The sequence below is a fragment of the Callorhinchus milii genome, unplaced genomic scaffold, assembly GCF_018977255.1.
Source record: "Callorhinchus milii isolate IMCB2004 unplaced genomic scaffold, IMCB_Cmil_1.0 Scaffold2, whole genome shotgun sequence".
NCBI lineage: Eukaryota > Metazoa > Chordata > Chondrichthyes > Chimaeriformes > Callorhinchidae > Callorhinchus > Callorhinchus milii.
In genome coordinates this window covers 101,280,007-101,290,349 of record NW_024704743.1, presented here as the reverse complement: position 1 = coordinate 101,290,349, position 10,343 = coordinate 101,280,007, and the positions used below count along the sequence as shown (strand labels likewise).

Sequence of the window (10,343 nt, the reverse complement as noted above, 5' to 3'; positions counted from 1 at the left end):
TTATCTGATAAGATTATTGTAAGTGATAGATTCATAGTACAAACTAAGTGCCCTCTCCCACTTTAGGCCTGTTTGGCTGCAAGGAGCTGCTGATGTATGTTTCCCCCAAACCTAGCAATTTGCATGGCTATTTGCCATCCAACTGGAAAGAGAAGCTGATGGTCGCAAAGCTACAATCTTGGAATATTGCTATGGCACATCAATATATGCGTAACATGGGTAAGCCAACAATAGGTGCAGACCGATCATTAAGTGAGTGTAAGGCCTCCCTATCTTCAGCTTATTAATTTATAGCTATCAATTTAGTTTAGAACTGGCTTTTGAAATCTTTTTTTTACTAATAAAACAAGGTTTTTTTTAAAAAAATGCTGCTATTGTATAGCTCCTATGCTCTTTTCACTAGCTTATTTTGTATCTTGACTTTTTTGTATCATCTGAATTACACAAATTAATTTTAGATATTAGTGTTAGAAAGCTAACCTTGAAGTTAAGTTACTGACAATTATTCGGCCATTTTAATAGTACATGCAAATCATTTTAGATAGCTTTTATAATACAACCATACTAAGCAAATTCTGCTTTACAACTGTTTAAGCAATTGTAACATTGAAATCTCAGAAAAAACAATATAATACATTTACTAAATACTCAAATAGTTACTACAGACTGTATAATCTACAAGTCTGTATTAAATCAACTTAATAATCAACAAGGCACAAGATACAGACATTAATATTCATATTTGCTGCTGTAGTATAGTAGAGACTAATTTCAGAAATTACAATGCTCAACTTCAGGTTCTGCAACCTGCAATGCATTCACTTGCAATTTGGATTTCAAAATGGATTCAGACAGCCCAGTATGATTTTAAAAAAACAAGTCACAGAAAATGATAGAAATTCTTTAACTGCACTTTCTGATCCATAACCAATCAGTGGCAAAAGGATCAGATGCACACTCTATGCAGACAAGACAGAGAATGAAGTTGTTTATACATAAACATAATAAGCTTATTAAATTGTAACGAGTTGAAAATTCTGCTTCAGCACTTTTCCTGATTCACTTCCACAACCCTCAGTTGGACATTGCTTTCTCATCCACCTGCCATTTGATTTAAAATTGGCATTGATGCTCAAAAGCCGCATTGCTCTTGTGCAAACAAAGTCTACATCCCCGGTTCTTGAAGCCTAACATGCAACACCAGATTTCTGGAACCATCAGCTGTTAAGCAAATTATACAAAAGTGTAAGCAACCTTTAGTGGCAGAAATCAATATGGCATATAAGACAACAATCAGCTGCTCTGGCAATGTGTTAAAACAGCCAGTTACAATGTCATATATAATACCTACAATGCAAAACAACCCACCAGCCACCACCACCCACACTTTCCATCCCGAATCAAATATTGTACAATATACTCCAAAATACATTCTAAAACTTACCCTCTTCAAGTCATGGTGTTCCAGTGAATTGACTACACCGATAAAATGGTTCACAATTAAGGACTGCAAATGGGCAACCTTGTGACGTAAGTCATTTAGTATACTACTGCACTGCGGTGGTGGGACTATCCATACTATAATTCTGCACAGTCCTAACTTCAACCAGGCAGTCTAGTAGACTTGTTGAGTAAAGCCTAGGCACTTAATCAAGGCTAGGGGAAGATCTATATTTGCTCACTGCCATATGCTACCAAAGGACACTGGCACAGCCAGGAAAAAAATGCCCAAAATGCTGCAATACCTCTCTAGGTTGATCAATATATATGAAAACTGGTTATATTTGCACAAGAATATTGGAAGATGGAAAAATACTTGGGTGATTTCTCTCCAGAAACAAAAGTGAACTTAAGACACTACACATATTACAACACTTATGAATTCAACGGGCTTTATAGATATATGCAGATTTAAGAAGCCAAAACTCCACAGGTCTTGGTCTTATAAAAATGAAATTTTCAACCACTTTCAAGTTATGGTTACTAAGAACACCAATGTATTTTCCTACTAATTTTCCAACTTACACCAACCAGTACACATGCTAATATCGCCCATGTCACTCTCAACCTTGCACTAATTCCTCCAACTCCATCTACTTTTTCAGATACAAACCTACTTAGACTATCAATTAATTCAAAGTTCCCTGACATAGGAGATTCTTAGCAGTCAATCAGATTTCTTTGGGAAGACATGTTCAGCAGGAAGAAACATAACGTACACCTATGTATATTATGGGAGTCAATTTTAACTGATAAAATGGAAGTTGATTTATGTTAAAAATCCTGATATATACAAAGCTTTTTTTTAAACATAGTATAGCTTTTCTCACTATGAAATGTAATATCACATTAATTTGCTGAAGTGTTACTCAGCTTTTAAAAAAATCATTAATATAAGAGAAAGGTTAATTGAACCTTAAAACTCAAATCTTTAAATGGTATCTGTATTCCATTAATTCTATGTGCTTTTCAAATGGATTGCTAAAATTCACTCTGAGGAATGATCTGGTGCCTGAGTGTATAAGTGGTTGACTTGTGCCGAGACCATTTCGAAAGGGTCTGAATTATATTCCAGGTATTGATGTATGAAGCTAAGTCACTGCAGAAAATTAAGGGGATGAATTTATTGGGAATAGTGGACAAGTGCACCCTTTTCTCCTCTGGTTGTTTAAGTGACCAAACTTGGAGATGTGAGCTTAAAATTAAACAAAATCAGAAAATCTCCCTGTATGTATAGTAATAACAAACACTTAGAATTTGTATCAAGTGCTTCAGGGTTCTTTTGAAGATACCAACCCAAATATTTAACACACTGCTTTCTGTACCTTTTCTTACTTTGCACAATAAACGAGGACTTTACTTTCTTTTTTCCCCGACTGAACCTATTGAGCCTTTCATCCTCTTTGGGAACATAATCATACAGGTCAGGAGTTAAATGTCAAAAGCTGCTACAGCCAAAATGCAATCCACTGCCCAAAACAAAAGATCTTTATGATAAAGCTTTCTGATGACTGCCAGTGAAAACAATTTTCTTCCATACAAATTACTCTGCGTTGCAATTCCCTAAAATCCTGAGGGGAAATTAAGGGAATATTTTACAGTTTGAAGGTAATCCAGCCATCATAGCACAAATAGAACACAACTGCCTAAAATTATTTTATTTCAAAGATGATAAAGGTTAGATTGCTGTAAGAATTTGTTGCGTTCAGGCAATACTCTCTTCAATTTAATACAACAGAATCCTACGCTCTATAGCTTTACGGCAGATAGGACATTCACTCATTCGATCACCACAAAGCTGGCATGTGCCATGTCCGCAAAGGAAGATCATGTTCTTCAAGCGATCCAGACACACAGGGCACATGGTCTGAAACAGAACACAGTAGCAATCGTTATAAACTTTTTTTATTTTAAAATATTTAACATATCCAGAACAAACAAACTAAACGTAACCGACTGTTCAGACTGCTTTTACACTGCATGTCATTTCTTGCCTTATACCAGTGGGGTCTGAATAAGCAATATTTTGTGTTTCTTTTCGAGAAACATAACATTTACACAGCATCTTTTTCATCTAGAAGGACATCTCAAAGCGTTTGACACTGTCAGCTGGGCATCTGAGGTGGGGGTGGGAGCCAAGAGAGGAGAAATGGGGATGGGAAAAGATGATCGAAAGCATGATCAAAGATTTAGGTCTTGACGTGCCTTGAAAGTGGGGAGAGGGGGAACGAGGTTGGAGGGACTCCAGGATTGAAACTCGAGAGCACGGGCATTGGCGATGGTAGGCAGATGAGATGGGGGGACATGAAGCAAGCTGGTGTTTACTCTGCAATGGAACGGCCGGGCCTGGAGGTCACAGAGGTAGGGTGGGCAGGGGGGGATGAAGAACATAAGTTTTTTTTTAACTGGGGAAACAGGGAGCTTGCTGAGAGGAAACTGCACGGCATGTCACTCTTCCCCCCCATTGTCCTGACAGTGAAATACGAAACACCCTCTCACCCCTCTCAAACACTCTCTTCCGCCCTCTTAATCACTTTCTCCTCCCTGCTCTCTCATACATGCACGCTCCATCTCTCAGTTACTGTCTGCCACACACGCTCTTTCTATTCCCTCTCACACTCTCTCATTCTCTCTCGCTCTCCCTCACATTCTCTGTCGCTCTCCCTTTCTCATCTCAATCTTGCACACACACACTTTGTCCCCCTCTCACTCTCTCTCAATCACTCTGTCTCCTCCTTTCTGTCAATCACTTTCTCTCCCCCTATCTCTCAATTACTCTCTCATCTCTCTGCTCACTCTCTCTCCCCCCTCTCCCCCTACTTGCTCAATCCCTCTTGTTCAATTCCTCTCAGTCTCTCTTTCACTCAATCCTTCTCTCCCCCTTCTCCCTCTCTCCCACTATATGCAGCAGCAGGAGTCAATGATTGCCAAGGATGCGGCGGATAAGGAGACGCTCTTCCCTTCCCCTCAACTCAGGTGCAGACTGCAGCAACAGCCAGCATTAATTTCACTCTCCACGCTGCATCCTCCCAACTACCGGCTCCTAGTGCTGCACTGGGAGAATGTTCACCAGGAGGGAAGGAACGTTGAAATGTTGGAAATGGTCTTGAGCCGTATAAAATCACGCATCGGGCCGGATGCGACCTGTGGCCACCAGTTGGACTATGCTGTCTTATACTATGGAATAAGTTGAGAGTTTACAAGCAATTGTGCAACGCACCACTTCTTTTGTAAGTTTGACAAAACTCATTACTGAAAAGTGTTACTAGGCTTTTCTCAAGAGGTTATAAGTATAACCCAATATAGTTCTCATTCTTTTCTTAACGGATCTGTGCTCTCTGAAAGGACTGAAACATTGAAGGCAAATTACAAAACAGATAATCTTTCTTTATTCTCAATATTCTCCACACATTATAGGATATGGACCAAATTATTAGGAGGATAATGAGACCCTTATAAGGTGCATTGCTCCTCTTAATGACCACTAAAAAAACAAAAAATGATCAGGAAAATAATTCTGGTCAATACACTGTATTGTCACTCATTAAAAGTAGCTTTTCCAGAATCAGGATTGAAGAAAAAAAATAACCACATTGGAAGAACAAGTCCAACCACAATATAAACTCTAAACTAGTAGTTTTCAAGAGGCAAGGGCTTAGTCGTACATGTGTTATTGATATGACATTTCCATTGAAGTAAAATAAAAGCCTACATGTTAAATCAGAGCACACACACACACAAACATGATCTTTTCTCCTTACCTTTTACCACTCCCCCCTTAAGCATTTGATTTTCTTAAGTGGTTAGAGTAATTAATCCCCAAATGCCATTATTCCATGTTAAGTGACACTTTACCTGTTCCTTGATGTCCTGCAACTGCTGCTGGAGCTTCTGCACATCTGCATTAACGTTGGTATTGTCTTTATCTCGCTGAAAAGGTGTAATGTTTCCACTACCTGCAATGCAAATGAACTGCTCAAGAACTCAGTTTCTTGATTAATTTCCAACCGCGGTCAATTTGGAGTCCTGTAGCTCAATGGTTAGAGCACTCGCTTTGCAAGCGAGAGACCTGAGTTCAATTCCAGGCAGGGCGAAACCTTGGGCAAGTTTCCTTACTCCACACGCCTAATAATAATCCCTCCAAAACAAAAAACAATAATTAAATTGGTCATTTTCAATCTACGATTGTTTGTGGGACATTGCTGTGCGCAATTGGCTGCCGTGTTCGCCAACAAATATACAGTCAATTCACTTTACAGTATATTCTGTGAAGCGCTTTGAGACGCCTAGAAGATGTCAAAAGCGCTATATCAAATGCAAGGATTATTATTATTATAATTTGTATTTTGTACAATGACCAATTATCTACATGGTTTGTTTTTCCATAACGGGGCCAGTCCCAATACGTGCCAATAATCTGCTCTCTATTGTACAAGAAAAACTAGAAAAAGAGATTTTCTACAAAAAAGTAATAATTTATCCAATCCTTCAAAAAACATTAAAATGTAGCTTTATCATTGCTTTCTAGAAAAAAGGATTTGTAGCAACAATACTGCTCAAGTTAAATTGGACAAAAAATGTAGGTACTTAGGATGAAGCCAAGTGAGGGCAACTGATTTAGTCTGAGGTGGGTAGGGAAACCACTATTTGGGAGCAAGAAATAATTGCAGTCCTGGTTATAATGTTACTAAACTTACAGCAAAATCTTCAAGAGTACAGCAAAGCCTCGGTAATAATAATAATCCGTGCATTTGATATAGCACTTTTCAAGTCTTCTCGACGTCTCAAAGTGCTTCACAGAATATAATGTAAAGTGAATTGACTGTATATTTGTGGGCGAAACGTGGCAGCCAATTGCGCACAGCAGTGTCCCACAACAATCGTGGATTGAAAATGACCAATTTATTATTGTTTTTTGTTTTGGAGGGATTATTATTATCAGTCCGACGTCTTAGCGACCATGGTACAAACGAGGCATGGAAAAAGGCCGACCTCCAGATTGTCAGGTCACCACTGGCATGGGTTCCTGCTGGTTGCAAGCTGAGCACAGAGGGCCCCACTAATATCACTTTCAGTGCCAGAGGTGCCATTGATGTCACTTTCTTCGCAAAGTGACATTGGTGGCATTTTCTACCCATAGTGTGCAAGATATGACCACAGCAGGAACCTAACATCATGGACTGCGCGGGTGCTTTTGGTTAGTACAGAGTAACAAGCACTATAACAGGGTTCCCATGAATATATTTACCAATTTACACATGATTTGTTTTACGCCCGTGCTGCAAATACACGTTGTTAAGTTGGTCAGTTCTTGACAACTAAACTTGTGCCAAAAGAGAGCACAGACACAATTTACGTGTTGCGCTCCAGTATTTCTAAAGCATTAGTGACATTGTGTGGTCATAAAGGAGTACTGCACCAATCTTTTGTCAACAGACTTTGAAAGCTGCTCATTAATTCTTTGTTACCTTTACTAACTAACTCACCAGCAGATCTAGAATACATTTCAATGCTGATCACAAGTGCAATTACTTACAACAGTGTACAACAATCAAACAAAATCACAGATACAGAAAACAAAAGTTCATCCACAAAATGCAAAGTCACTCCACTTACAGTGTACCATGTGAAGTGCTCTGAAATGTCCTCCTGACACAAAAGACTAATATCAAATGCAAGCATTATTATTTATTTTTTAATTAATACATGAAGGGGCAACTGAGCTGTGAGATTTCAGAAGCTCATCTCATTGGAGAAGAGTCTATTTTAGCAGTCATCATATTTAAGTCTTCAGGACCGTAAAAGTTCTAGACGATACTCTATTGAATATGGTCAAGATGTCCACAACAAGGGATCATTGGCATCAAGCTGAGATGGGAAGAACGAATACAGTTTACACAGTGGATGGTTAACAAATGGAACAATCTGCTCAGGGAGGCAGATAATCTGAGCAGTTTCCAGAAAGAAATGAATGAAGTTTTGATGTGGAAGGGGTTTGGGAGTAGGTGCGATACAGAGAGATAGTCTGTCGTGGTGCAATACAATCTGCAGTAAAACTGAAATTTTTAATTAAGAATGATATTTGAAACCTTTCACACAGTATATGCAAACCTAATCACAGCCTTGCATTTAAGGTATTACAAAGGATTTGATTTATGCGATTAGAAATTGCATTCAACTCTCCACCAATTCAAATTTTGATAACGTTTAAAAGGAAGTCTCTGCATTGTGTACACATCAATGTAAGATTCCAAATATGAGGAAAATAGTTCAGTGAAAATTGAGGTTTGTTTTGCAGTCAAAAAATAAAGGCATATTTCATAGATAAAAATGACATCAGGTTAGTTCAGAAGAAATCACTCACTTAGTTCATCAGTGGAATCTTCTACACCTTTTCCACCACAACACATGATGAAAGGCACCCTTCGCTCCACCACAGCACGGCACTGTACACACTTCTTCATTAAGCTTGCACAATCTGAGAATATTCAAAAGATGATCTACTCAAGCAAGTACACCTTCTTTGAAAAGCACAAGCGACATTTTACTTATTTGAAACAAGGATAATCCTTCAACAGAGGTGTACAGGGGTTAGTTTTAGGGGAAAGATTGTGAAATTGCACTGAAATATATCAAGCAATGTGACAATCCAACCTACCAAAACATGGGAGACAAATGAAATCTGATTTTGCAATTACATTGCTTGGGAAGCAAAGATGATTGAAAAGTAAGATCATGAAAAATTGAAGATGCTGAAGGGATCTCACTGTGCTATCACAGTTGTCATCAGTCTTCAAAATGGAGTCCTGTAGCTCAGTGGTTAGAGCACTCGCCTCACAAGTGAGAGGACTTGGGTTTGATTCCGGGGTAAGGCGAAATACTGGGCAACTTTCCTTACTCCATACGCCTCTGCAAACTTAGCAGTAAATAGGAACCCAGTTCTTAAGTCAATCGGCGGATCGCTTTTATGAGGTATTAATCCCTTAAATTAAAAAATAAAATAACAATAAGTTGGTCACTCAATCCACGACTGTTTGTGGGACACTGCTGTGCAGTTGGCTGCTGTGTTTCACCCCAAAAATATAGTCAATTCACTTTACAGTATATTCTGTGAAGGGCTTTGAGATGTCAAGAAGACGTGATAAGGCGCTATATCAAATGCAAGGATTATTATTATTATATTATCAACTCACTTATAAACAATAATTTAAACAATAATTAAATTGGTCATTTTCAATCTACGACTGTTTGTGGGACATTGCTGTGCGCAATTGGCTGCCGCGTTCGCCCACAAATATACAGTCAATTCACTTTACAGTGTGTTCTGTGAAGCGCTTTGGGACGTCCTCCTGACGTGAAAAGCGCTATATCAAATGCAAGGATTATTATTATAATTTCTGATGCAAGATGAAGCTGCCATGACTATCACACAGTACACAAACTGGAGGCCTGGTAAACAGCTGACACACAACAAATAAACTTACAAACAACAATACATTAACCCTCAACAACTAAAACAACTATGTTTAACAGCTGAAATTCTTCATGTCAAAAAAAACTTTTGAAAGATTTTGCTTTGAAGGTAATTATGAAAAATTACATTTTTGTTTTGATTCACCAGTTCTAACATTATCCATAATATACTTGTTTAAAGGGGTAGAGAAAGTAATTTTTAGTTTACAAATGCAAAATGCTTTTAGTAAGTTTTTTTTTACAGATTTGGATTTATTATGAATCACATGTAAACCAAGCGCAAACATGTCACAGATGGAATTACGGATGCCCTTAATTATACATCAACCAACCAAGGAACAGGAACAATGTTTGGTTACAGAATTAATAATTTCTATGTGTAAATATAATTAATAATGCCTGTAATTACATCTATACATGTTTACATATGTGCATATCATAGAATCATAGAATAGCACAAAAAGAGGCCATTCACCCCATCGAGTCTGTGCCGGCTCTTTGAATAAAGCAATTAATGTCAATCCCACTCCCCAGCCCTTTCCCCATAACCCTGCAAACCCGTCCTCCTCAAATACCCGTCCACCGCGTTTTTAAAAGTAGTTATCGAATCGGCCTCAATCACCCTTTCAGGCAATGCGTTCCAGGTTCGAACAACTCGCTGTGTGAAAAAATTTCTTCTCACCTCCCCTCTGCTTCCTTTAGATACTATTTTGAATCTGTAACCTCGAGTCACCGACACACCCACCAGTGGAAACAGCTCTTCCCTTTCTAACCTATCAAATCCCCTCATGATTTTGAAGACCTCTATTAGGTCTCCTTGTAACCTTCTCTGCTCCAATGAGAATAATCCCAGCCTCTCTAGCCTTTCCTCATAATCAAGGTCCCTCATTCCTGGTACCATCCTCGTAAATCTCCTCTGCACCCTTTCCAATGTCTTTACATCCTTCCTATAGTGCGGTGCCCAGAACTGGGCACAGTATTCTAACTGAGGCCTAACCAGTGTTTTATATAGGTTAATCATAACCTCCTGACTCTTGTACTCTATGCCCCTATTTATAAAGCCTAGAATCCCATTTGCCCTTTTTACAGCCTTATCCACCTGACCTGCCATCTTCAAGGATTCATTTACCTGCACCCCCTGGTCTCTCTGTTCTTTTACCCCCCTTAAGATTGTATTACCAGTCTATATTGCCCCCCCTCATTCTTTCTACCAAAATGCATTACTTCATATTTCTCTATATTGAAACTCATCTGCAATGTGTCTGCCCATTTTACCATTCTGTCTATGTCTTCCTGCAGTTGGCTACTATCCTTCTCACTGTTTACCACCCTACCTAACTTTTGTTATAATAATCCTTATAATACTAATC

The 10,343-nt window shown here is 38.6% G+C and overlaps 1 protein-coding gene across 1 annotated transcript in view; it reads right to left on the bottom strand.

Moving 5' to 3' along the window:
• Positions 1-219: 219 nt before the first annotated feature.
• The window catches only part of mib1 (MIB E3 ubiquitin protein ligase 1), a 112,630-nt gene continuing 102,506 nt past the window's right edge, over positions 220-10,343 (bottom strand). Inside the window, exons 19-21 of the mRNA XM_007901642.2 lie at positions 7,865-7,978; positions 5,356-5,456; positions 220-3,367 (exon numbers count right to left, since the gene is read on the bottom strand). Coding sequence (XP_007899833.1) covers positions 3,227-3,367; positions 5,356-5,456; positions 7,865-7,978 — 356 coding nt within the window. The 3' untranslated portion in view covers positions 220-3,226. The remainder of the gene's footprint in view (positions 3,368-5,355; positions 5,457-7,864; positions 7,979-10,343) is intronic.